Source organism: Chelmon rostratus, chromosome 7 (genome assembly GCF_017976325.1).
Source record: "Chelmon rostratus isolate fCheRos1 chromosome 7, fCheRos1.pri, whole genome shotgun sequence".
Lineage (NCBI taxonomy): Eukaryota > Metazoa > Chordata > Actinopteri > Chaetodontiformes > Chaetodontidae > Chelmon > Chelmon rostratus.
In genome coordinates this window covers 28851740-28879650 of record NC_055664.1, presented here as the reverse complement: position 1 = coordinate 28879650, position 27911 = coordinate 28851740, and the positions used below count along the sequence as shown (strand labels likewise).

The 27911-nt window shown below is 46.4% G+C and overlaps 5 protein-coding genes across 5 annotated transcripts; 4 read left to right on the top strand and 1 right to left on the bottom strand.

The window, feature by feature from the left end:
• Positions 1-3719: 3719 nt before the first annotated feature.
• Positions 3720-4655, bottom strand: LOC121608672 (olfactory receptor 11A1-like). The gene has a single exon (XM_041939945.1). It carries the CDS (start codon positions 4653-4655, stop codon positions 3720-3722), a length of 936 nt encoding a protein of 311 aa, XP_041795879.1.
• Positions 4656-8046: 3391 nt separating this feature from the next.
• LOC121608671 (olfactory receptor 11A1-like) lies at positions 8047-8967 on the top strand. The gene has a single exon (XM_041939944.1). It carries the CDS (start codon positions 8047-8049, stop codon positions 8965-8967), a length of 921 nt encoding a protein of 306 aa, XP_041795878.1.
• A 6376-nt stretch (positions 8968-15343) lies between these two features.
• LOC121608670 (olfactory receptor 52E4-like) lies at positions 15344-16303 on the top strand. The gene has a single exon (XM_041939943.1). It carries the CDS (start codon positions 15344-15346, stop codon positions 16301-16303), a length of 960 nt encoding a protein of 319 aa, XP_041795877.1.
• Positions 16304-19965: 3662 nt separating this feature from the next.
• LOC121608668 (olfactory receptor 52K1-like) lies at positions 19966-20913 on the top strand. Its single transcript, XM_041939942.1, has one exon. It carries the CDS (start codon positions 19966-19968, stop codon positions 20911-20913), a length of 948 nt encoding a protein of 315 aa, XP_041795876.1.
• A 5447-nt stretch (positions 20914-26360) lies between these two features.
• On the top strand, positions 26361-27347 carry or55e1 (odorant receptor, family 55, subfamily E, member 1). The gene has a single exon (XM_041939941.1). It carries the CDS (start codon positions 26361-26363, stop codon positions 27345-27347), a length of 987 nt encoding a protein of 328 aa, XP_041795875.1.
• Positions 27348-27911: the final 564 nt, after the last annotated feature.

Sequence of the window (27911 nt, the reverse complement as noted above, 5' to 3'; positions counted from 1 at the left end):
AAAATAAAACACAATGCATTGATGTGATATCAGCGGCTCTGCGCGTGCTGCGTTCAGGGACTGCTCGTAAGAATGTGTCAGTCTGTTTATGATGATGATGGATTTGTTGATGGATCTGGACTGACTGCATTAATACTACAATCCTCGGTGCTTCCAGTTTTAGCTTCTTCTGGTTTGTTTTCTGGGCTCAAACAGACGAGACAGTCAGCACCTGCACACCTCACCTGGCCTCCCTGCTGGACTTTTCCTTGGGGCTTGCTTTGAGTTATTCCATGCAGCTTTATAATGTTATATAATGTAATGTCTAAATCTGTCGTAAGCAAAAGTCATCAAACAAATGAGCTTTCATTTCATCAGCCCTTTACACCGCACCTGTTCTGCTTGTGTGAACTGAGGCTCACACAAACACAATAAATCTATACTGATGTAGAAAAGGTAGTCTGCACCACACGGTGTCAGAAGTGAGCTGAATGTCTTTAATGTAAAGTGAGAACTCGTTGTATTCAGACAGATTAGAGTGTGTGTCATAAACCAATGATTGTTTCCTGCCTCTGCAGTTTGACTCTGAACAGGAAGCTACAGTTTCTGACATCAACAAGGCCTGTGGAGCTTTTCTCATTCATTTATTTCACTGTTAATGTTTCCAGCCTCCTCAGCCTGTTTCCTGCGCTGCTGTGACCCGTTCTCCTCGACGAAGACCTTTAATGACCAAACAGCAGTCGACTGAGTCAGTGTCTCAGCAGCAAACATAAAGTCAGACCAGCCGCTTTGACTCCAAACCAACTGAAATCATTAATAACTCATCACATCAGGTGCGTCAGGCGGAGCAGGCTGATCCAATCACATGGAGATCTTACTCCTGGACCTGAACCATACTGTACTGAAGTGCACACATAGATTTTATTGGACTATTTCTAGTGACAAACCGAGATAAAACAGTTTTTTTTAGCAAGTAAATATTCTTAATTAGCCAGTTTTCATAGAATTCATACAAATTCAGTAAATATGAGAACATTAATATTTATTTTATTTCTATGAACTTTCTATACTGTCAGGTAGTTTTGGTCTTTACAAATGCATCATCTGTAGTAACTGTAGTGCTGCAAAAACCAATGGTGGACAAAGTATCAATATAAAAGTAGCAGATGGAATGGAAATTGGACAGTAGAAATACCTCAAACGTGTAGATGTACTTCAGAGCTGCACATATCCACGTGTAGTACCTGTATATAAGTGTTAAAGTAAAAGAGTGAAGTGCCGGGACAAGCGACAACGGTTTATTATGGGGGAATGTAAGATTTCCCTAATAAGATGGAAGAGCTGACGGCGCTAACCAGACCGAGGGACTGTTTGACACCACAGACTGGGAAGTGTTGTGCAGTCCTCACGGGGAGGACATGGACAGTTTGACAACATGCATCTCGGACTACATTAGCTTCTGTGTGGACAACACTGTGCCGACCAGGAAGGTGCGGTGTTTCCCAAATAACAAACCCTGGGTGTCCCCTGAACTGAAAACCCTACTGAATGAGAAGAAAGGGGTTTTTAAGTCTGGGGACAGAACTGAGTTGAAGAGGGTGCAGAGGGAGCTGAAAAGAGAGATCAGGAGAGGCAAAGAGAGCTACAGGAGGAAGCTGGAGGAGCGCCTGCAGGGGAAACCATCTCAGGCCACAGCAGTGACAACGACAGGGGCCCAGAATCTGCCCAGCCCAACCCAGCCCCCCTCCTCCCCCAACAGGAGCCACCCCCCTGCCCCCCACCTGGCCTCTCCATAACAGCGGATCAGGTGAGGAAGGAGCTCAGGAGAACAAAGATGAGGAAGGCCACTGGCCCTGATGGCATCAGCTCCAGGCTGATCAGGTACTCTGCAGATCAGCTCTGGGGGGTCGTTCAGAACATCTTTAACATGAGCCTCAGCCTGGAGAGAGGTCCTGCCCTGTGGAAAACCTCCTGTGTGGTTCCAGTGCCAAAGACTGTGCATCCCAGGGAGCCCAACCACTCCAGGCCTGTAGCCTTGACTTCCCACCTGATGAAGACACTGGAGAGGATACTCAACCATCTTCATCACCTGGTGGGCAGCGAGCTGGACCCCCTACAGTTAGCATATTGTCCAGGCTTTGGTGTGGAAGACGTCATCTACCTGCTCCATCGCTCTCTTTCCCACCTGGACAGCACTGGTAGCACAGTGAGGATCACTAACTTTGTCGACTGGTGTGGACTAAACCACCTGCACATCAACACCAGCAAGACCAAGGAGACTGACTTCTGCAGGAAAGCACCACAGACTACACCGGTGTGCATCCAGGGTTTGGACATTGAGATCATGGAGGAGTACAAATACCTGGTGTCCACCTCAACAATAAACTGGACTGGTCCACTAACACTGATGTCCTGTACAGGAAGGACCAAAGTCGTCTCCATCTGCTGAGAAGACTGAGGTCCTTTGGAGTCTGTAGGACATTACTGAGGACTTTCTATGACTCTGTGGTTGCATCTGCAGTCTTTTACTCAGTGGTCTGCTGGGGCTGTGGAAGCTCTGAGAGGGACAGAAAGAGACCTGGTTCTGTCCTGGACTGTCCTCTGGACACCACTGAGGATGTAGGTGAGAGGAGGATGTTAGCCAAGCTGACATCTACCACTGACAACCCCTCCCACCCCCTGCACGACACGGTGGGGGCCCTCAGCAGGTCCTCCAGTAACAGACTGCTGCATCCACCCTGTAAGAAGGAACACTACCGCAGGTCGCAGGTTTTCCACAGCTATTGGGGCAAATACGTATTTTTTACACATTTTTTTTATATTTTTTTCTTTTACATCGTCAAATTTCATTTTGCTTGTATAATATGTATATATATATATATATATATAGTCTACTTTTCTTTATCTCTGTTGCTGTTTTTCTTCCCACTGCTGCTGTGATGCCCAAATTTCCCCGGCTGGGGATAAATAAAGTTTTATCTTATCTTATCTTATTTTATGGGATGAAATGAGCCAGAGCTCGATGCTCAGTCCATGGTTTGAATTTGGGGGGGGGGGTTTACTCTACGTTGTGCAGGCTTAGAACTTAGATGTTGTTGTCATTCAGTCTTTTATTCTTGTTTTAAATCAATAAATTGTGATTTGGCTCCAGAGTTGTGGTTTGACTTTGTGTTTTTTATCTTTGGATCACAGATTTTGCATTCAGGACTGATAATAGATCAGATAATGGCAGTGTGGGTTCCCACAGGAAGCAGAAGGATTCCTAAAGCAGTTTTTTACAAATAGAAAGTATCTCACAGAAACACGTTGAGCAGCTGTGAATAAATGACTCATATCCTAATCTCTGCTGTCGGGCTGATAAAAATAAAACCCTGGAGGAAGTTTCAGGAGAGGATGTGGAGGTTTGGATCTGATCCTGCAGAACTCAGGTCACATGAAAAGGTCCTGAAGAACTGTGACAAAAGGAAGGAGCCAAGTGAACAGCTGCTGCTGGTCTGTCTGTTCACCTGTCTGTCTGTTCACCTGTCTGTCTGTCTGTTCACCTGTCTGTCTGTTCACCTGTGTGTTCACCTGTCTGTCTGTTCATGTTCAGTGAGTCGACTGCAGGTTCAGGTTAGCGTAGTTAAACTACAGGTCACATCTACTGAACCAATCACATATGTAAAATCAATCTCATGTACTTTCAGTGGCTCATTTACATTCACAAGAAAACAGGAAAATCTGTTGGTTGGCTGCTAAAACTAACAGCCGACATTTTTAATCATACTTTTACACGTAACTCGTATTTTGGACAGTTTGAGGCCGTACATCACAGGGTTGAAGAGCGGTGGGCATGTCAGAAAGTACAAAGATAAGAAAATTCGTAACACGTTGGGCACAAAGTTCATGTTGAACCTGCTCTGTAATATTTCAAAGCAAGCCCCAAAAGAGAAGTTGAGCAGGGAGGCCAGGTGAGGCGTGCAAGTGCTGACGGCTTTCTGCCTCGTCTGCTTAGAGCCAGAAAAACACACCTGAAGGATCCTCACGTAGGTGTAGAAGATTAAAAGTAGAGGACCGAAGACTGACAAGGAGCTAACAATGAGGCCATAGATGTTGTTGAGTCTGGTGTCGGAGCACGCCAGTTTCACAATGGAGTGGTTGTCACAGTACACCTTGTTAATTGTGTTTCCACACAGCCGTAAAGGAACAATCAAAGGCAACGTAGCGACATTCACAAGAAATATGAGAAACCATATCAGAGCAACAAGGATGGCAACTTTGTTAGCTGTCATACGTGAGTTATACTGCAGAGGACAACAGATTGCCAGATATCTGTCGTAAGACATGACGGCTAAGTTTAAAAATTCTATACTTCCATAAGAGTAAATGCAGAAGATCTGCAGGAAGCAACAGGAAGCAGAAACAGTGTGAACGTCAGAGAGAATCTGCAGCAGAAGGAACGGAAACAAGCCTGTACTACCATACAGTTCATTCACAAACAGGCTGCACAGGAACAGGTACATAGGCTCATGTAAGCTTCTGTTCATGCAGATCACCACGATGAGCAGCAGGTTGGCCACAAGAATGAAAATATACAGAGACATTACAATCATGAAATATAAGTATTTAAACAGCCCGGTGTCAAAGTAGGCAACAAGAGTGAAAGATGACACCTGAGTGGAGTTTGTCATGAGCATCCGACTGGTTCGCTATAACTGGACTCTGCACACAAAGCAACAGTTTAGCTGCATGTTTGTTGTGGACTTACTGGGTCTTACTGGTTATAATGTGTGTGTTCTAAACATCTGCTTGTTCTGCCACATGTGCAGCTCACACATCAAGCACGTATTAATGGAGGGCAGCATGGTACTGAACAGATTCATTATAACAGATGGAATTCAGTCAAACGGCCCCAAACGAACCGTTTCCCTTCAAAATCACCATAATGCTTCGGTTACAAATGACAGAAATAAGGTGGTAACCTCGTCTGTTGTCCTGCTGCTGTCGTGATGTGAGTCCCTCCTCCCTCAAACTCTGTTTTAAATCTGATGGAGGACACCCAGCGTGACCTCATCAGAAAACATTAATGATGGTTTCTCAGGTTTAATCAGTGTCAGCAAAAAAAGAGCAACTATGTAGAACATCGGCCGTTACCCAGAACACAAGAAATAATAACAGCTTCCCTCTATGTTCTTAAAAAACATGTTTCCATCCATCATGTACGACCATTCGTCCTGTGGAGGGTTGTGGGGGCTGAGGCTGGGTGCTCAACAGGCAGCCATTCACGCCCACATTAACACATATGGACAGCCACCTACGTGTCTTTGGTCTGTTGAAGGTAACCATGGCAACCAGAGGACAAACACGCAAACTCAAACAATGTCTCACAGAATGCACTGAAGGTATATGAGGTGAAACATCATTTTGTAGATATTCACATCTGGAAACCCAGAGTCCATTAGAAACAACTTGACCGTGCAAAGTTCTGGCAAGCTCAAACATTAATATTCTTTTCAGGTGGACTTTAACAGCAACTGATTTGGAAAGGTACATTATAAGGTACCTTCAATGTAGGAGTGGGCAGGGACAATCCAGCTGCACAGCACAGACCACTCTGGAGATTACAGACTGTAGAGGAGAGTTGTGCAGTCTGCAAAGTGAGAGGAGTATAAGTTCAATCAAATCAGGACGTGATGTTCATGTACTACTCGTCCCAGTAGTAATGTGGCAGAGAAGCTGGGACAGGTGTCCAACAAAGGACCCAGAAACTCCCGATACTCCAACTCACTGTTTTTTTTTTGTTCTTTTTGGTTGTTTTCCTGTTTTGTTTGCTTCTTGAAGGAAATGTTAGAAGAGGCTATTAAATCTAGTCTGTGGTTTAGGCCTCCACCTTCAGCACCCTCTAAACTTTCTACCCCCTACCCGAGAAGGGTTTGTATTCCCACCCCGCTTTTATTGGTGCAGTTGGTGAGAGGCAGGGGTAGATGATGGTAGTGTGGCAATCAGCAGTTACATGTGGCATCTAGGCCTGTGCTAGCATTGTAGCAGCTAACAATAGCTAAAGCGGTGGTAGTATGATAGTATCTTAGCAGTTAGCATCGGCATCTAGCAGTTAACATTAACAGTATAGGTGAATCTAGCTGTATTGTCGTCTTCTGTTCCTCTTAGCAGGTAGCGGTTAGCACTTAACATTAGCATTAGCTAAATGGTAGCATTGGAACTGTATTGTCTTCCTCTGTAATTCTTAGCAGTTAGCATTAGCATTAGCTAAATGGTAGCATTGGTACTGGCCACTACCTGGAGCATCTCTGGGTCAGTTGAACGTGGTGGTGCTGTCTGGATTGTGTAGGAGCAGTGTGAACTGGCACTAGGGGGGGTGACTCTGGGACGCCAGAGTTCACTGCCTAACCTCCTGGAGGTGTCGTGGGACTAAGTAGGCGAAACACCGTTGAAGGGAGGTACCCACCTGATGACCCCCAGAGACGTGTTAGGAATCACTGCTCTTTGGCAGGTATAGAGGCAGATTAGAGCTCCAAGGTTCTTCACTGAGAATGAATCCTCTTTTTGAGCACAAGGATCTTGTGTTTAAATTAACACTGATGTGTGCTGAATTACACCATCTGTTCTTCACAAACATCGCTATGCCTCCACCCTTCGTCTTACCGCACTCCGTCGCTCGCCTGTCCGCTCTCAGCAGATGAAAGTTGTCCAAAGTGACGTGCGTGAGTTCATTCAGCGACGTCTCCGTGAAGCACATGATGCTACACCCCCGATGCTCCCGCTGCAGTCTGGTTAGCGCACAAAAAACAGAAGGAAAACAAAGCTTTGTTTGACCTCTCTGCATATCACTGACTGTTATCTGTTGTTCTTTTTTTAACGTGGCCTCATTCCCAGAGCGTGAAGTACCTACGCTTTGTCACACCTGTTTGCCTCTCATACAACACACAAGGTACCCTTCAGCATCTGTACGAGACCTGCACCTGGCTTCCATCCAGGTGTCGCCTGAGAAACCAAAAGTGAACAATCTTTCCGTAAACATGACCAAATAATTTGGATGCCTAAACCAACCTGCGACCGTTTCACAGCATTAACCAGGTGTTCGGCTTCCTGGCGGGAAGGCTTTGTGTGTCACTGGGATTCGCTCTGAATGTCTAACATGGCTGTGGATGGGTTTACAGTGTCCATAGTCAAAAGCTAGTGCGTCTCATACTGAAGCTAAAGGGCACCTTGTGTGTCTCTGTGAGGCTTCGGGGGTCGTGTGGTACTTGGTGCTCTGGGAAAGAAAACAGGCGACTTTTTCCTGACGTTAATTAACCGTCGTAGCTGGAGACTGACACGTGTCTCATTGAACAGGACAGAAGACACAGCGAGGCTGATGAAGTTCTGATGACCACCTGTTCACCTGAAGAGGCGTCCAGACAAGAATGAACTCGTTAATAAAACTGTTTCATATTTATTTGCTAGTGCTGGAGAGTTTTTTAAATAATGTAAATATAAGTATAGAATATAAATATATTGAGGGCGGGGGGAGGTGGGGGTGTGAATATAACGGTAACTGCAGCAGATCCAGCTGTGTCGCGTCATCAGAAACAGACGTCGCTCCGCGTGACGTGTCAGAGGAAAGGACGTCTCAGTTCCAGTGTCCTGGAACATATTTCCTCGTTCCTTCTCTCCTTACGTGGTTTCCTTGCGTCCTTCCCTGCGTCCCCGGTGGGAGGGACTAAGACGCAAGTGAGGGAAACGTGGATGCAGTTTTGAGAAATGGGATGTGCCCATCGACAGTGAGGTGAGTCTGCAGAGGTGGGTGTCGACCATGAGAAGTTTAAAAGAGGAGCAGAGTTTCATCGGGGTCATGAGGCTTCACGCCTTGTCACCAGTAATAACTAACAAACCTTTACTGACTCTGAAGAGAGAAGGTGTTTCATTTTGGAGACGTTTTTCATGCTGACTTCTGTTTATGCGTGCTTGATGTTTCTGCTGCATGTTGTGCAAAACAAGTGCAGCTTTAAACCAGTTCAATGTCCAAAATCTGGAACCAAAGGTCAGGGAAGCAGAACCGCTCGTCCGTTTCCACTCTGAACGAAAATGATGCTCATGACAAACTCCACTCAGGTGTCATCTTTCACTCTTGTTGCCTACTTTGACACCGGGCGTTTGAGATACTTCTGTGTCATGATTCTAATGTCTTTGTGTGGTTTAATCTTCTTCACCAACATGTCCCTCATCGTGGTGATCTGCATGAACAGAAGCTTACATGAGCCTATGTACCTGTTCCTGTGCAGCCTGTTTGTGAATGAACTGTATGGTAGTACAGGCTTGTTTCCGTTCCTTCTGCTGCAGATTCTCTCTGACGTTCACACTGTTTCTGCTTCCTGTTGCTTCCTGCAGATCTACTGTGTTTACTCTTATTCAACTGTAGAGTTTTTCAGCTTAGCCGTCATGTCTTACGACAGATATGTTGCGATCTGTCATCCTCTGCAGTATAACTCACGTATGACAGCTAACAAAGTTGTGACTCTTATTGTTCTGATTTGGTTGCTCTCATTTCTTCTGAATGTTTTCACATTATCTTCGATTGTTCCTTTACGGCTGTGTGGAAACACAATTAACAAGGTGTACTGTGACATCCCGTCCATTGTGAAACTGGCGTGCTCCGACACCAGACTCAACAACATCTATGGCCTCCTTGTTAGCACTTTTTCAGTCTTTGTTCCTCTCATTTTAATCCTCTACACGTACGTGAGGATCCTTCAGGTGTGTTTTTCTGGCTCTAAGCAGACGAGGCAGAAAGCCGTCAGCACTTGCACGCCTCACCTGGCCTCCCTGCTCAACTTCTCGTTCGGCTGTGTCTTTGAAGTCATACAGAACAGGTTAAATATGAGCTTTGTGCCCAACATGTTACGAATTTTCTTATCATTGTACTTTTTTACATGCCCACCGCTCTTCAACCCTGTCATGTACGGCCTCAAACTGTCTAAAATCCGTGTTACCTGTACATTTCTGATCTGAAAATCATTCTATTCACGTTAATGCTAATCTCACAAATGTTCTTATATGATTTATGTTGTCAGACAGCTGCGGTTGTTTGTTCTAGAACTCTGTTTCAATGTGAACAAATAAAACACACGTCATGTGATTTCAGCCTGTTTGCTGTGTGAGTACAGGGACGTAACAGCCGTTGATACTGAGAACAAACAGTTGCAGACACTGTACTTCCTGTACTGGTACTTACGTTTGCAGTGACAAGGTGATCTTTCAAAGACTGAAAGCATATAAAGGTCTACTCCACCAGAGTTTGGACATGTTTGTGTACCAAAGGGAGGAAATGGAGATCAACTCTGAGCAGGTTGGTACATCATAAAGAGATCCCAGAGTTAATGACAGCTCTCTGTGAGCCCCCCCCCCCTCATGCTGTCATCACTTCCTGTGAACTCTGACGTGAGTCTGAGGAGGAACTTTGGTTAACAGGTGTGACAAACACCATTTTCAGATTAACATAGTACAGATGACAGAATGCCTGCCATGATCCATGTTAGAAATGGGGGGTGGAGAGGGGGGGTGATGCTTGATATACATGCTTATACATCAAATGACACACCATAACAAGCCTAACGTACAGAAAATGGTTCGACAAATTACACAAGTATTTGTCCAGAGTCCTTCCCTCCCACACAGAGAAAATTATCTGAAAAGCAACTCTTTCTAAGATGAAGCTCTTGGGGGGAAGGGGGGGAGGAGCAGGGATTATTTATCATTATACCATGGTCTGGGTGAATACTCGATGCTGATTGGCTGCTGGGTGTCCGTTAAAAAGTGTTATAGGACACCTGTAAAAGAAGTTCCGGTCAAATAGCCTGATTGTTCTAAATTATTGCGCTGGCTCAAACGCTAGTTGGTAACCGTGGCAACAGAAACTCAGAACATACGTTAACATGGACATCAACTTTGAGAGCTACCCTGCCACTGCTACAGACTGTTTAATGCGTCTGTCCAGTCGACTCAGGAAGGAGAATACAGTGCTGCCGGCGTTAATCGACACTTTAGAAACGTCAACATCATTAGCGACGCTGTGTTCAAGGGCAGTAATGCTGTTTTTAACTGAAGCGTTACAGAAAGAGAAGGAAAGACACCAGCTTCCACCATCCTCGTATCCCTGAGTCGGACCTGGAGATAATCAGATGTTCATCTGCGCTGTCTCCCCAGACGCCCCTCGGCCTCGTCAGGGAGGTGTGGTTTGACATCACCACTGACACCATTTAATGATCAGAGTGAGGCTGTTTCCTGCAATAAAAACGATTTAGGAACCTCTCTGTGGATTCTTTGATTCTTTGAAACAAATTTTCGCATCATCCTCTGGACAAACACGAGCGGTAAGAGGTGCACTTGTCCTCTGAAATGATACTTTGTAACGTAACATAACGTTAATCAATCACCTCACTTCCCTCCACTGATCAGGCCTAATATAAGAGCTGCGGCCGACTGAGCTGCAGGTTCTGTGGCCAGAGCTGGTTACCTTGGCAACGCGTCACAACGAGAGATATTAAATAGTCGCTCAGCCGCTTCTTGAGAAAAACTTTGGATTTTCACGGTAAAAAACAACATTAAGGTGTTCATAATTGATTTAATATTTTTTTTGTAAGTGACCATGGTATAAGCGGGATAATGCCCTTCGAGGTGTCCATTATCAGAAATTAATGGACGATGCGGAGGCGGAGGCTTCCGCCAGGCATTATCCCTTACGTCTCCATCTGTAGCGGTGTGTGGACGGGGCATCTTGGGGCATCAGGTGAAATTTAATCCACCTCTCTGCGCCCCATGTCCTCGTTGCCCCTTTGCAAACTGTCCCAACATTTCCAGTCTTCCCATTTCACAGCTACAGGTCTGATATGTCGGTCCTCGTCTTCCGCCACCTGAATCTCCCACTGCATCCATGCCATGATGCCCCTATGAAGTTGCATCCCTCCAGATTAACCTGGTGGTGCAACCCTGGCCCAGTCTCACCTGGTTCAGATTCCTCATAACGTCATCTTGCACGAGCTGTTCTGAGCAGTCCAAACAGACCTCAGAATGATAAACCTCGCAAACATGACGTGAGAGTGACTTGAATAAATCGAAAGATCTGCAAGAAGCAACGTGGCCTCAAGATCCACAAGACCAGGAAAAAATGTCTTGGCAGGGAACAAGGGGCACAAACAGGCAGAGTTTCCCCTCATGAGCTGGAGTAAGAGCAAAGGCCTTGCTTTCATTGATAAGACACGATAAGATTTGACATTACATGCTGTGACATCAGCTGATACGTCAGCCTCATGCTATTGGCTCAAACAGGTCGAATTATTCCAAACCATCCCTGTTTCATACTGAATCACCACATGAAATATATTCAAGGAAGGAAAACCGATGATGATGTGGAACAACTGGAATAAGCTGTGAAGAGGATTTGTGTTTATTTGGATAAAATCTGAAAAATAAAACCTTTAAATCTTTCCCTGTGATTCTCTTCACTCTCTAATCTTTCTGGTTTCCTGTCTGCAGGTGAAACAGCAGAAGGAAGCAGCATCTTTCCTGTGGTCACCTCACAGGAGCCACAACACCAAAACAAAGGCCCGAAGCTGCTCTGGTCAGTAACCGTGGCGACAGCGTGTCTTCGTCCTGAGTGGCCTGTTAGTGAAGCTCCGAGCCTCCCGAGCGTCCGAGTGTCCACACAGACTCCTCCGTGTTGTGTTACAGATGAAAATAGCTGCTGTTAATGAAGCTGATGAAGAGGAGCTCCAGCGGGGCTCATTACTGAGGACGACACAGTAAACATGATGAAATCATACATCAAGAGTCCCCGCTGTCCCCCGTCTGTCCACCAAACACCACACTGTGTCCCCAACAATGACCTGCAGGTCAGAAAGTCATCTTTAAAGCTATGGCTGACCTTACCTGGCTGATGAAACGTGTTGCCAGTGTGGCGTGTGGCGAACACATGATCCCTCCGGCAGTCAGACACCGAAGAACGACAGCAGGTGGTTCAGTGATACATGACACAGTCAGTTATTTATCTTATAACTGTTAAAATAATAGTCAGGTAAATAATCAATATCTAAAGATTCAAATTTCTGATCATAACATATCAGCTAACATCATTTTTTAACATGAACACTTGGAGAAGTTCCCCCGCAGTGAGGGGCCAACACATCTTTGATGTTCCGGACTGCAGCTTCTTTTCACTCTTCCACCAACATGACAGAGTATCAGCCAAACATATTTATTGATCCGACTCGAGTCAGCTGTGATGGCTTCGCTGCTCTTTCTAACAGTGGAGAAATCTAATGTGAGGTCACGTGTCAGGATCTGGTTTTAATAGTTGTGACATTTGGCTCATGTTCTGCTTTTATGTTCATGTAAGGTTTTTTAGATCTCAGTGACGTAGTACACGGTATCGCAGCCTTTCACACCATAAACGGTGAGATGCTCTGGAACCAGCTCTCCAAACTTGGGGTACCATTGAGGTTTCTCTCCATCCTGCATGATGGGATGTAAGCCAGAGATAAATCAGAGTCCTTCAAGGTCGCCGCTGAGGTGAAACGAGGCCGCTTCATGACGCGGTTCAAACCAAACTAAAGACCGGCAAAGATGTGGAACGCTCCAAAAACACCTGTTTGGATCACCCCACAGGTAAACAGGCTGATCAGAGAACTGGAGACAGGTGTGTCTCAGCGCTCCGCTAAGCACCGCCCCTCTCCTGCTCCAGCCTGAAACAAAAGAAACACACCATGGGTGTGAGGCCAACATCTCACAACCATAACAGACTTCATTCAGAACGGAGGACCAGGTGACCTCTCTGGACTCCACGGCTCCTTTGACCCTGAAGTTAAGAGCTGCATCGACACAGCCTCGTTAGCTTTGGGTGACTCCACTGGGGGGGTTTATAAAAGAAAAACCTGAAGGTCAGCAGTAAGGTTGCCATAAATAAAACAGTATGAGCCTCCACTCCTGGGGAGCCTGGGTGGACCCCATGCAGACGTACATCACAAACTTTGATTTGAAGGCAATTCAACACAAACGAACAGTTGCTTGGCTGCCGGTAGCACCTCCTCCCTGCTCCTCCCTGCTCCTCGCTGCTCCCCGCTGCTCCCCGCTGCTCCTCGCTGCTCCTCCCTGCTCCTCATTGCTCCTCACTGCTCCTCCCTGCTCCTCGCTGCTCCTCCCTGCTCCTCATTGCTCCTCACTGCTCCTCACTGCTCCTCCCTGCCCCTCGCTGCTCCTCCCTGCTCCTCATTGCTCCTCATTGCTCCTCACTGCTCCTCCCTGCCCCTCGCTGCTCCTCGCTGCTCCTCGCTGCTCCTCATTGCTCCTCACTGCTCCTCATTGCTCCCCGCTGCTCCTCGCTGCTCCTCCCTGCTCCTCATTGCTCCTCGCTGCTCCTCCCTGCCCCTCGCTGCTCCTCGCTGCTCCTCGCTGCTCCTCATTGCTCCTCCCTGCTCCTCATTGCTCCCCGCTGCTCCTCGCTGCTCCTCCCTGCTCCTCATTGCTCCTCCCTGCTCCTCATTGCTCCTCGCTGCTCCTCCCTGCCCCTCGCTGCTCCTCGCTGCTCCTCGCTGCTCCTCGCTGCTCCTCCCTGCTCCTCACTGACCACATTAGCAACAAAAAGGCAGTAATAACTTAATGCCATTCGTTTAAACGAAGTCATGAAATAATCTGAGAGACATTCAGAGGTTAAAACATATATTGTCAGTTTTATGGAAACAAATGTGAGCACACAAACGAGCAGCAGTTTATCTTCAGTCATTGAGGCTCCTTCTGACCTTCATGGTAAAACCTTTGTCTCTCCAGCCAATGGCAGCATCAGACAGAGACTATTAAAGCGCTGACTCAGCGCTCAGTAGGACCAGGTGGAGGTGGAGGTGGAGGAGCAGCTGACATCAACCTGCAGACTGATGAACTCCCAACAACAAGTGAAACCTGCTGAGAGCTGAACTGTGAGCAGCTCATCAGGTCCAACACTTCATGTCTGAGTCCTGAGAGCTTCAAACCAAAGAAAAACACATTTCACACGTTTATTATACTGTCATATGTTTTGATTGCAGTTTAATTATCTCTCTGTAGTTTAATTATCTCTCTGCACTCACTGAATCTTTGCATTCACTCATTATGTTTAAAAAACTGAACAACCTGAGGAGAGGCGATCCAGCTGCACATCAGTGAGGTACGTTTGTCGAGGGGTCGTCTTTCCTTTGGAGAATCTGTTTGCTGTTGAGCCGCTTCGAGGTTCGAACGTTTGCTGAGATAAATGTGGAAAATGTGTTTGCACAGCTGCTGTCAGGTCGAGTCAGACTCAACATTCACAACATTCCTCACAGATCCTTACAAACTGTACGACACACAGATCCTGTAGGGGTATGCCTCAGGAAGAGGGACCCCCCCACAGTGACAGACAGACATGAACATGGAGGTTACAGTTTGGAGAAGCACAAAGACGATGTCTGGAAAGTCAGAATAATAATTTAGAGATTCAGGTAGAGTTTGGGCCTAACATGACGAGATCATCTTCCTCATCTTCATCATCTTCAGCTTGAAGTAGATTTGTTTTAGATTTGTTGGATTTTCTGCCAAATAAATATCCAGCAGATGTCAGCAGGTAGCGCCGCAGTGTTGTTGCTGCTCTTAGTCAAAGGACAGAACTAAAGGTAATGACGGGTACTTTATAACAAAAGCAGCTGAGCTACAAAGACGTTGAGAAGAGGAACCATCAGTCGGGGTTTTAGTCTGAAAACAGGCCTGTGAGATTTTCTGAAGACCCTCTGAAAACTCGAAGGGGGACAGATTTCAATTGAATTCATTGTTTTTTACTCGTTTAGTATGTTTGGGTACTCTGTAATAGATTAAGGCAATGTAATAAAACAGATCCTCTAACGGCCCATCAGGTACGTGCATCATGTAACTGTCAGCTGATCATAACGCTCGTTTATCCCACTGATGCAAAATATCAGTTATTATACTTTGATATATCTACAGTTCTATTTGTTTCTGTATGTTTTACTCAGTACTTACCTTCTGTCCCTCCATATAGAAATTCACTGATTGGTTCAGCTCTCTTCTCGGTTAATACAGTTCAACTTTTCATCATTTGAATTCAGAGTCAGAGAATCAAGAAGCTGTATGTTGTTTTGACTCCTCTTAGGTACATTTGTGGAAATTTGTGAGTTTAAGCTACAAAAATGAAATTAGATTTAAGTCAATCAGAGAATGAAAACAGGCTTCAGTCTTGTGGTTTGAATTTCGGCTCTTTCGTTTGCAGGACAATCATTCCTGAAGTTGTTTTTAATGTTCAGATCATTTGGTCTCCGTCTGTTTACAGGCTGAACTAAAACCCAGGAAGAGGTTTTATGAAGACCGGAGGATGGAGAACGTCTCCTCACACGAACATTTCATCCTGGATGGTTTCGATGACCTCGGAGCGCTGAGGCCCGTCCTCTTCATCCCTTTCTTCATCATGTTTGCCGTGTCGCTGTCGGCCAACTCCCTGCTGCTGTACGTCATCGTCTCTCAGAGGAGCCTCCACTCGCCGATGTGCATCCTCATCGCCGGCATGGCCTGCGTGGACCTGAGCCTCCCGCTGTTCTTCGTCCCCAACATGCTGCTGAGCTTCCTGTTTGACTGGAGGGGAATCTCTCTGATTGGCTGCCTGGTTCAGATGCACTTCATTCACTTTGTTGCATCTTTTCAGTCCACGTTGCTGGTATGGATGGCGCTGGACCGCTACTTCGCCATCTGCACGCCGCTCTACTACCACGAACGCATGGCGTTACCCAGATTCCTCAAGTTTGTGATCCCCCTTGTGCTCAGAAATGTCGTCATGGTCACACTGTTTGTGGGTCTGGCAGGAACGCTATCATTCTGCGCTGAAAATGTGATGAACCACTGTTTCTGTGAGCACATGGCGTTGGTGGAGCTGGCCTGTGGAAGCACCGCCATCAACAACCTCACAGGGTTGTTGACTTTGTTCCTCAATCCTGTGGCCGACTTCATCTTCATCGCTGCCTCTTATGTGGTGATCTTCAGCTCCGTGCTGAGGTCCGGCAGGTCAGGGGTCAAAGCGCTCCACACCTGCATCACCCACATCCTGGTCATCACCGTCAGCCTGACCATCGCACTCGTTGCTTTCCTGTCGTATCGGATCAGAAACGGTCTTCCTGCAGCCGTTCGGGTTTTCTTCAGCATCATGTACGTGTTGTTCCCGAGCTGTTTCAACCCGATCATCTACGGGATCAGAACCACAGAAATCCGACAGCAGATCCTGAAGACGCTTTGTCTGAACTGTGCACCGTTCTTAGGGAGCTGCCAGAAATCTGGAATGTAAAATGGCTCCATCAGAGGGAAACCTGTTTCTATGAGGACAGAAGTTAGCAATGACAAACATGAAAATATTTATGGTCCATTAAAACAACGACACACCAGTTTAAAGTGATCTGATCGCTGCTCCATTCTCTCCTTTTGGGGAGTTGCAGGATTGAGGATACGCAGGTGAAGCTTTATTCCTGGATTTCTGTGAAAAGCACGAACTGTCCCTCACAAACATGTTTGAGCAGAAGGTTGTTGGAAAGTTCAAGAGCTGGAGTCCTTTTTAACTGCTGCTCCTCAACAGAGCGAACATGAACTTCTGCAGACCTGCCGCCCTGTGCCTCACTGAATCCTGGCTCCGTGAGCAAGTCCAGCTGCTCCGAGCTGACCACGTAGTCCAGCTAACAGACGAGGGCAGAATCTGCTTCTGCAGAAATGGAGGTTGGTGTTCAGATACCACAGTGTTAAAGAAATCATGGACTCCTCACTTAGAAACCATTTTCATAGACCCAGTTTATTCACCACTGAGTTTTCCTTGTTCATTCTGGTTGGTGTTCACATCAGGCCTGTGTTAGTGAGGCGTGAGCACACCTGGCTGACCAGGTAGCTAATGTGGAACACAAACACTCCCTGCTCATTGTTCTTAGAGAGTTTAACAGAACAAACCTGAGCCATGAAGTAGGCCGACATCCTCACCACATTTAAGAGCAGGCTAAAAACATTCCTCTTTGATAAAGCCTACAGTTAGGGCTGGCTCAGGCTTGCCTTGGACCAGCCCCTATTCATGCTACTATAGGCTTGGTCTGCCGGGGGACTTCCCATGATGCACCGAGCTCTCCTCTCCTCCCCCCACTCTCAATCTGTACGTATTCACGTCCCATTAATGCATCTTACTGACTTGTTGTCTTCCCGGAGTCTTTGTGCTTTCTAATCTCACAGGTTCACATGGATCACAGCTGGGCCTGGACTGTGGATCATGGTTGATAAAGCTCTCACCGTGGTAACAACATCCACTGCAAGCAGTATTATTAGAACTATTATTATTTGATTCGTAGTATTGTTATTATGTACATATTAATATATACTTAGAGTATACAGTAGGGATGTAATCATACAAACAACTCACGGGACAATAAAACCTAATAATAATATAGTCTACAATTCAATATTTATTGTCATATTAATGAAAGAAAGTGAGAAGAAAAATTACTTGAAAAATGTCTTTATTGAGTGTATAAAGCATTTTTTCATTCATAATAAATGAGTTTTTAACTTAAAGTGCTTCTGCTTTCCTTCTTTCATAAAATAAAATAAAAGTAGCCGCCAGACCGAAGCGTGTGCTGAAAACTGACATGAAATGTCTTTGAACCGAAGCAGCCGGCAGCAGCAGCCTTTTAGAAAACCAATGTTCCATCAGACGACCAGGTCCACGACCAGTTCATGTCCTGGCAGGTTTAACTGTCTCTGATTGGTGGTCAGTGGTCAGGTAGTTGAACAGAGGTGAAAAAACGCAGCTGTACACCTCACTCGACCAATCAGACGGCTGCCGCGGCCTACATTCTAGCCCAGGTGTCACCAGGTGTCAGCCTCCTGTCTGAGCGTCTGTGCTGACCAACGGTCCCCCGTCTTTACATAAGATCCCCAACAGCTCACTGGTGCTGTGGACCTCCCAGTCTCCAAGAAACCCTCGACCACGGACCTGAATGAGGACAGGTGTGTGTATGGACAGGTGTACATGCACACTGTGATGAGAAAAAAGCTTTTTGCTTATAGCTTTTACTTCAACTCGTGGAAAACAACTTTGCTGTACTTGCATTATTTGGAGTTTCACCTGTACATAGGTGTTTATTTATGATACACACCTCCAGAACGACTGCATACTTCATGTCTTACTTTGGCTGTAATGTGACAAGGTGCTGGACTCGTGTCTGTAGATGGCAGCACCAGGTGGAGGGTATAAAGTGCTGAGTCGGCAGTTCAGCGGGGACAGGTGGATGGAGAGGAGGATGGAGGAGAGCCGGCCACTGACACACAACAGCTGAAACCCCAACAAGAAGTAAAGTCGATTTGTTTTCTGCAGAGCTGAACGAGTGAGCTCATGTCTGTCATGTATCTGGATTCTGATTCTGATCCGAGTGTTTGAATTCATTTCACAGATTTTTCAGTTTTGTGACTCTGAACACTCTGAAGAGAGAGTGAGGTTTGTCTGTTGAAAAGTTTCAGTGTTGTTTTTCACCTGTTGTTCTGCCTGATAACACTCCTTTTTCTTCTTTTCACTTGAGTTGAACTTCAGACCTGCAGATACTGAGTAAGCTGCAGGTGACCTTAGAGTCAGTAAGAGCTGTGAGATGTGACGTGTAAGTTACATATAAAAGTTGTTTTTAATGGAATTATAGAGACCATGTTTCAGGGTTTTTCCAGAGGAGAAAAAATGTCTGTCAAAGGAACAAAACACACGATAAAAAACCTCTCAGTCTTAACCTTCAGCTGTTTTTTCTTTTCTTTAATCAGGTGAAAACTGTGAAAGTATTTCAGTATTTTTCTGATGCAAATCACCTTTTTAAAAACTCTGTCGTGGAAATGTGTGAATGAAGATTCCACATGACTTGATTTGTTGTTGTTTCTCAGCTGATCAGGAACATTACTGATGCAGAAACATGAAGAACTGAATCTGTTCACTGTTCATTTGTTGTGTTCCTGTGATCATCCCAGCGTTCCTCACAGCTGCACCTGAACGTCAGATTATCTTCATTCTAACAGCTGACTGACATAAAAGGTGGTTTTGCCTTAATAATTATTGAGATGAATCGTACACTGTTTGTGCATCTTTGTCCTTGATGTCTTTAGCGCTGCTTCAACTATGAGCAGTGAGGTTTGACTGTAGCTGAAAGTTAAAAACAGGTGCAGTCCCTCCCCAGGTGCTTCTGTTCCGGGGACAGAAAATGTCTCGTTTTCAGGACAAATATTAATCCTGAGCGTGTCTTTTTTCAGCTGTGTGTCAGACAGATTTCACAACACTTTCCCACCTGTGTGAATCAGCCAAGACTTACAACTCATGGACTGATGCCATGAAAGCCACAGCACAGGTGTACTGACAGCACAGGTGTACTGACAGCACAGGTGTACTGACAGCACAGGTGTACTGACAGCACAGGTGTACTGACAGAACAGGTGTACTGACAGCCAAGGTGTGCTGACGGCCCAGGTGTACTGACAGCACAGGTGTACTGACGGCTCAGTTGTACTGACAGCACAGGTGTACTGACGGAAGCTCAGCAGCATTTTGGCCCAGGCCTGCGTGGACCTGAGCCTCCTGCTGTTCTTCGTCCCCAACATGCTGCTGAGCTTCCTGTTTGACTGGAGGGGAATCTCTCTTATTGGCTGCCTGGTTCAGATGTTTTTCATTCACCTGCCCAGGTGTACTGACAGCACAGGTGTGATGACAGCCCAGCTGTACTGACGGCACAGGTGTACTGACAGTACAGGTGAACTGACAGTACAGGTGTACTGACAGCCCAGGTGTACTGACAGATCTTTACCTTTTGAAGCTGTAGTTGTGTGCGTGTGGCTCCTTTATATTTGGGTTACAGATGCGTCTTTGAAAAAGTGACTGAACATGTTTGTCCCTGTTTTCAGGTAATCCAGCTGAATCCTGGAGAAGGTTTTAGGTTTTAGGAGGAGATGGAGCCGCTGAGAGTCAACGTCTCCTCACACAAACATTTCATCCTGGATGGTTTCGATGACCTCGGAGCGCTGAGGCCCGTCCTCTTCATCCCTTTCTTCATCATGTTTGCCGTGTCGCTGTCGGCCAACTCCCTGCTGCTGTACGTCATCGTCTCTCAGAGGAGCCTCCACTCGCCGATGTGCATCCTCATCGCCGGCATGGCCTGCGTGGACCTGAGCCTCCCGCTGTTCTTCGTCCCCAACATGCTGCTGAGCTTCCTGTTTGACTGGAGGGGAATCTCTCTGATTGGCTGCCTGGTTCAGATGTTTTTCATTCACCTGTTAGGAGCGTTTCAGTCCACTCTGCTGCTGTGGATGGCGTTGGACCGCTACTTCGCCATCTGCACGCCGCTCCACTACCACGAACGCATGGCGTTACCCAGATTCCTCAAGTTTGTGATCCCTCTTCTGATCCGAAATGTTTTCCTGGTGTCAGTGGTTGTGAGTCTTGCAGGATCTTTGTCGCTCTGCTTCAGAAATGTGAACCACTGTTTCTGTGAGCACATGGCGTTGGTGGAGCTGGCCTGTGGAAGCACCGCCATCAACAACCTGGTGGGGTTGATCTCAGTGTTCCTCATCCCTGTGGCCGACTTCATCATCATCGCTGCCTCCTACATAGTCATCTTCAGCTCCGTGCTGAGGTCCGGCAGGTCAGGTGTCAGGGCGCTCCACACCTGCGTCACCCACATCGTGGTGATGTCCGTCAGCCTGACCATCATACTCACAGCCTTCCTGTCCTATCGGATCAGAAACGGTCTCCCTGCAGCCGTTCGGGTTTTCTTCAGCATCATGTACCTGTTCTTTCCGAGCTGCTTCAACCCGATCATCTACGGGATCAGAACCAACGAGATCCGACAGCACATCCTGAAGACGCTGACGTGTTTTTTCGCTTTGTCCAAACTGTGAGTTTCTGAGATGTGACATGTCTGCGGAAGGCTTCGGTCTACCAGGGAAACATCAAACAGGCACAATTTAGGAAAGGTACAAAGAAAACAGTGGTGGAAAGTCAACATTATGGTCTGTTTATGGTGGTTTTATAATGTACTGAGTCAGCATCTTGACTTCTGAAGACAGAAATATGAGACGTTCTCATAAGATTGAATCACATTTTACTTAATCATGTCTCACTAAGTCATAATTAGCCTTTCTTAGTCATTTTGCATCTTAAAGTCAAAATGTTGACTTCGTATCTTACTTAAAAAAAGACTCCTTTAACAATTTTGACTTAATCTCCACAAATTTAATCACTATCTCATAATTTTGACATTAAAGGTGTAATATGGAATAAATAGCCATCTGTCAAAGGTCATCGTCAGGGCAACCACTAACTGCTGCACACGATAATCTTTGCTGTAGCTATCAATGGCTGAAGCTACTCGCTACTACTAATTAGCTCAGTTAGCCATGCAGCTAGTGGCCCCAAAGCTGACAGGAGTCTCCCCGAACAGAGAGCTCAGAGCCGTGGGGCGTCGCTGGGCAACAATGGTTGATTTGAAAATAAGGAAAATTTCCCGGCGCCCCTCCCTGAACCATCCCACCACCCTGACCACTGTCCACATACTCCTTACAGGTAGGCAAAGGGACACACAGTGAACCCTAAAAGCACCAGCAGTAGCTTCTTTTAAACTATCCCAGCAGCATGGATCGAGGTTACCTCCTTCAGGAAGTGACTCCAGTCATGTGGTCAGAATCACCTGAAGTGGGACACGGTCAACATCCTGCATGTTAGAAACCAAAACACAACTTTGACTTTACTGAACACTGATTATTCCTGAGGGGTTTGAACACATCACTGACACTGAATGCTTCGGCTGTGACGCTGACTGCGCTGCTGACTGCTGGCGGGGTATGAAAACCCTGATCAGAGACAGAGTAACACCGTCAGTGGTGGAGCATGTTTCTGGGCCTCTCGGGGATCTTATGTTTGACAGATTTGACACTTTTCCCTCCGTGTGATCCACTGAAATCTGCTGCAGGATGCTGTTCTTCAGGAAGTGCAGGTACGCCCCCTCCCATCTCAAGAGACACTTGCACAGACATTTAGCCTTGCTGGCAGGTCCTCCGTCCCTCTCACGTTCTTTTTCTTCTTCTTTTGTGAACAGGAACCGTTTGTGTGAACAGCTAATGTTCGACACACTGCCACCTGCTGGACCGGAGGGGAATGTAGGAAACGCATACAGCCGCTGACACAAACGCTCAGATTCTCCTGAATGATTATTGACGTGTTGAGCAAGTTAAAAACGTCAGTAAGATGCAAACGATCAGTCGGGAGGTGTTAGAGGGACAGACATGAACATTAAAATCACCTAAAATTAAAAGCCAGAACTTGAAACAGGGGGGAGGTCAGAGAAGGAGGTTTTGTTCTGACTCTGTGGTCTACAGACGGCAGATAAGTTACCAGTTCAATCCGTCGCACTTCCAAGCTTTCCTGCTCTTCCTAAGCCCTTAGACTGTGAGACCTTCTTAAAGCCTCCCCCTTCACTGAAGGGGTCCATCTGTTATTTTTATTTGAGTGTTTTCTTCTACTCCACTTAGGACAGTTTGGGAGGCAGATTTGGGGATGGAGATCCCAGAGGATGTTTGGGGGGGAGCCATGAGGAGAGTACAAACTTCTTAGGCATACTTTCATGTGTTGAATATTACATCGAGCTCACTATACGAAGGCCCGGCTGGCTAAAATGTTCTCTGTGTCGTCTCCTCCGTGTGATCGATGCCAGCGATTTACTCGCACATGTTTTGGAGCTGTCCCTCTTTGACCGGCTTCTGGTCAGAGATATTTAGTACACTGAGTGAGGTGACAAGGAGGAACGTAGCCCCTGATGCTTTCACTGCTTTGGTCGGTGTGTGTCCTTCTCCTCTCTCACTTCCCTCAGACACATCTCTGCTGGCCAGAAGGCTGATACTGTTGAAATGGAAACCATCAGTCCCACCCACCTACTCAGTCTGGGTCAAGGAGGTCCTTTACTTCTTAAAATTAGAGAAGAAGATCAGGCTAACTCTGAGAGGAAAGGATGTCTGTTTTCAGAGAATGTGGAATCCCTTCAGTCTGTCAGATCACTGTGAGCTGATGTACACATGATGATTATTACTGTCTTTGTTTAACATGCTCTGCAAACTAACCAGCCATCCACGGGTTTCTTGCTGTTTCTGTTTAAATTTCAATCTGTGATTGTACAGGCCAATAAAACAGATTTAAAATAAATCAATAAATAAAAATAAAAGTTCAGAGCAGAGAAATGAAGCCGGAGAGCAGGTTTATATTCCTTCAGATCAACAACAAGAAGGAAAACTCAGCGGGAGAACACCTGGATTCAGCAACACTTCCTGTTTATTGAAGGAAAAATGTCTTGACAGAGACTTGAGGTCTTAGATGAGGATCTTTCATTTCAGCTCTGGTTGTGGTTTGAAGAGGAAACCTGATGGTTTAATGAGGATCAGAAACCTGGAACTAAACAGAAATCTCATTACAGCCGCAGAGTCCCACCACCCTGACTGAAGAGACTAATTAAACAGAGGACATAATTAATCCCAGCGTTCTTCACAGAGGAAACCGACTCTCTGTTTTGACCTCGGGGCCAATTAGCTTCAACAAGCCGCCGGCCTGAAGCGATGATTTCCAGTTCAACCCTGTGAAGATGCTCCTTCCTCTCATTCACAGATCACACGACGATGTTCGTTCCATTTCTCCGATGACGAGGAGAACTCACCTCTACCTGACAGGTACAGGTAAAATAAGCCTCGTTTGACCTTTGACCTTAGCACGGTGGACAGACACAGGTGGGACTGGTGACATGGTCACAGTCGCTGATGCTCTCTGTTCAGGTGTTTTATTTTCTTACCTGACGTTCGTTAAGCCGACACTCACAATAAAAGTCTTTCAAAGATCTGAAAGGTTTGAAATATTTAACGTTCAAAAAACCCTCGTCAGTCAAACTCAGGTCCCGCCCCCCACTGGGCCCGTAGCCAATCATGCTTTAGAGTAGTGGCCGCCCCATTAGCCGAACACACACACACTTTGGGTGGCCTGTTAGATTTGAGGAGTGGTGCTGCCCCCCCCCCCCCGAAATCAGGAAATATTTGACATTTTTGCTTCATCAGTGACTTGAATGATAAATCTGTTACTCAGAGACTAACTGTCGTCATAACGAGCGAAACATGTCGTAACATGTGACCATGAAAAATGTCACAAACGTTTCCGTCTGCAACGTTCAGCAGGACCAAAGTGAAGAGGAGTCAAAGCTGAAGGTCAGGACGTGGACGTCTGCTCTGAGGCCTAGAGTAAACGAGGTTCATTCATCTCCGGGGAACTTTCAGTCCATTTGCTTCTCCTCTAATTGGCTCAGGGACGCTCAAATTGGTTTAAACTGGTTTCAGCCAATCAGAGTGCTGCTGCGTTTGGGATCAGCCTTCCTGTGGGACGTTTGGACGTCAGGTATAAGATGAAGGGAGAGAGGACAGAGTTCTTCTCGATGACCAGCTGATGAACCACAGCAGGTAGGACACAGCACTCGTGTTCGGCCCGACAGCAACAACCTTCAGTGAAACCGGTCTAAACTGAGGAGGAGGAGTTTATGAAAGCGCCTTCCTGAACAGAGCAGTGACGGAGTGGAAAGGGACGACATGCAGCAGAGGGCTCCAGGTCAAGTGGAGACCGCCGGCGCCGCACGTAAGGACGCGTGTTTCTTATTAAAGTGACGTCATTGAGAAACTTTTACCTCATTTATACGTCAGACTTTCTTTCCTTCTTCAACCAAAATGTTCAAAAAAAAAATGCTGTTTAAGTCCACCGAATGTTAATGTGACGTTTGAGTAAAACACGATGTGTGTGTGAGTGTGTGTGTGTGTGTGAGTGTGTGTGTGTGTGAGTGTGTGTGTGTGTGTGAGTGTGTGTGTGTGTGAGTGTGTGTGAGTGTGTGTGTGTGTGAGTGTGTGTGTGTGAGTGTGTGTGTGTGTGTGAGTGTGTGTGTGTGTGAGTGTGTGTGTGTGTGTGTGTGTGTGTGAGTGTTTGTGTGTGAGTGTGTGTGTATTTATAAATCACAAAAATCTCCACTGTTTTTTGTTTTTCAGTAAGTGACAAACTATTTTTTCATGTGATTTGGGTGAAATTATAATATAAATGTTTAATATAAATGTTTAATACGGATACGGAAGTCCGTATAATTTAGTTTTTACCGTTTTCTCGTGATAACGCATTAAATTGTTTGGTTCTCAGCATAGACTGGTTCTCGATTTCGGGGTTTCTACACAGACAAATCGCTAACGAAGGCTAGTGCTAATTTAGCACGATGTAGCTTGATAAAGTGTTTATTAGCAGTGATGTGATGAGTGTGTTTACATTATGGCTAAGCATTGATTGTTTATGATGAACGAGACATTATGAACAACAACTTGTGTTTAAATCACAGTAACTAGCAAAGCAAACCTCGCTGTCAGACCTAACGAGCGCTGTTCCCTCTGCTCTGTGCTGCATTCACTCACGTCGACCACGTTTTGTTTTGTGACAGCTGTTTTTTAGACAGTTTTAATAGTATTTTGAGTATGTTTGTGCAAACATCTGGCCAAAACAGCAGCTAACAGTAAGACATCCTAACAAACGGCACGTTTACAATGAATAACTCCGGACCGGAGCAACACACAGCCTTCAGCGACGATGACAGAGACCGTTACGATGCCGAGGCCATTCCTGGAGGACTGACTGCAGCAGCTTCCTGACTAAACTGAGAGCTAACTGCAGCTGCCGTTGCTAACATAAAGTTAGCAGCGTCGGCGCTAATGTTAGCTCTGTGAGCACTCCTCTCTCCTGACTCGGCTCCGTGTTCCCTTGTCATCAAATTAACCGCCGTCCTGTTGGAGGCTCTGTGTGTAGGCTATACGGAAGCCGAGAACCAAATCATTTAATTCGTTATCACGGGAAAACGGTCTTTGTTATCTCGAGATAATGAAATAATAATTCGTTATCACGAGAAAACGGTAAAAAAAAAAAAAATTATACGGACCTGGCCGTTCTCGGCTTCCGTAGTTTAATATATATGTTTCACATAAATGTTTAATATATAAACATGTATGTTTAATATAAATGTTTAATATATATATTTATATTGATATATATGCATGCATATTGTTTATGTATCATATACCTGATGAAGATCTTGATGATCACACAGATATCAGCTCAAACATTATTTTAAATTAAACGACCCTTTCTGTTGAACTCACAGATCTGTGAATGACGCCTGACGATGCGAGCTCATTGGCTCCCGTGTCCCGGTCATCGCTGGCTGAACTGACGTGATGCTGCGTGCGATGACGGGGTTCGCCGTCTGAACCGGCGCCGCTCAGGTGAAGCCGGCGTCATGTTGGAGGCGTCGCTGAGCCGGAACTTCTCCCACAGCACCTTCGTGTTCAGAGGTTTCCCCGAGCTGCAGAAACAGCGGCGGCTGCTGGCGCTGCCGTTCTCCGCCTCCTACCTGTCGGCGCTGCTGGGAAACTCGCTGCTGGTGTACGTGATCCGCAGCGTGGAGAGTCTGCACAGCCCCATGTACCTCCTCATCTGCACGCTCTGCGTCGTCGACGTCCTCGTGGTGACCACCATCGTCCCCAACATGCTCCTCGGCCTCCTGTTCGACAGGGATGAAATCTCATTGGCCGGCTGCTTGACTCAGATGTTCTTCACTCACTTCCTGTCCTCACTGGAGTCAACGCTGCTGCTGGCAATGGCGCTGGACCGCTACGTGGCCATCTGCCAGCCGCTGCGCTACGCCAAAATCATCGACTCGTCCATGTTCGCGAAGCTCCTGCTGTTCGCTCTGGTCCGCAGCGGCTCCATCATGGCGACGCTGGTCGGTTTGGCGGGTTCGCTGCGGTTCTGCGGCTCCAACACGATCCAGCACTGCTACTGTGACCACATGGCGCTGGTCAGCCTGGCGTGCGACAGCACGGAGAGGAACAGCGCTATAGGCCTCGCTGTGATCGTCTGCTTCGTCGGCGTGGACATTCCGCTCATCTTCTTCTCCTACATGAAGATCCTGAGCGTGGTCTCGCGAGCGGCGGTGGCCAGCGAGGACCGCTGGAAGGCCTTCCACACCTGCGGCACTCACCTGATCGTCATGATGTGTTTCTACCTGGTGGGCAGCGTCACGTTCCTCTCTCACAACCTGAACATCCCCATAGCGACGGACATCAACACCTTCCTGGGACTGATGTACATTCTGTTCCCGGCGACCGTCAACCCCATCATCTACGGCGTTCGCACCAAAGAAATTCGAAACGGCTTTTTGAGGATTTTTAAACTAAAGACGGTGACGGTGAAAGTTTCTCCTGCTGGAAAAGAACAAAGGTGAGCGTTTCCCGCTCCGCCGCAAACCTTCATGTCGACGTGTCGTCATTTTCTGTAACGTGACCTCACCTTTAGTCGTTCACTTCTTCTTCTTTCTTCTGAGTCTTTTGGTCTTTTGCATGAATGTAAAGAAATAACTGAGTGGATCCCTTTAAAGAATTAGTGAAGAGTCATTTGAATCTTTGTAACGTGACTTTTTGGTTCGTTAAGTTTAATTATTCATCTGTCTGCTGATGTGTTTCTGTCATCGTGATTTGAGATGACAGATTAATGACGGTCTGGACTGATTGGAGACCAGTGGAGCGAAACATGAAACATTTGGTGAATGATTGAAAGATGTTTTCCTCATCAAGGTGTCGGTATCGCAGCTCGTCATCAGACCTTTGACCTGAGCTTGTTTCCAGCTGTTGAGCTAATGTTTCCATGGCTAATGAATATTCCTTTAACGTCGTCGTTAGCAGCCGTGCACACTGCGATCAACTGACCCGACATCTTTCAACCACCTTCTCCAAAGGTCGGTGCTGTGACATTCACACGTATCCAGAAATCTGGATAATGTTTCCTGACA

Coding starts and splice junctions, on each gene's coding strand:
- or55e1 (XM_041939941.1), top strand. CDS start 26,361: ATGTTGGAGGCGTCGCTGAGCCGGAACTTCTCCCACAGCACCTTCGTG.
- LOC121608671 (XM_041939944.1), top strand. CDS start 8,047: ATGCTCATGACAAACTCCACTCAGGTGTCATCTTTCACTCTTGTTGCC.
- LOC121608672 (XM_041939945.1), bottom strand. CDS start 4,655: ATGCTCATGACAAACTCCACTCAGGTGTCATCTTTCACTCTTGTTGCC.
- LOC121608668 (XM_041939942.1), top strand. CDS start 19,966: ATGGAGCCGCTGAGAGTCAACGTCTCCTCACACAAACATTTCATCCTG.
- LOC121608670 (XM_041939943.1), top strand. CDS start 15,344: ATGGAGAACGTCTCCTCACACGAACATTTCATCCTGGATGGTTTCGAT.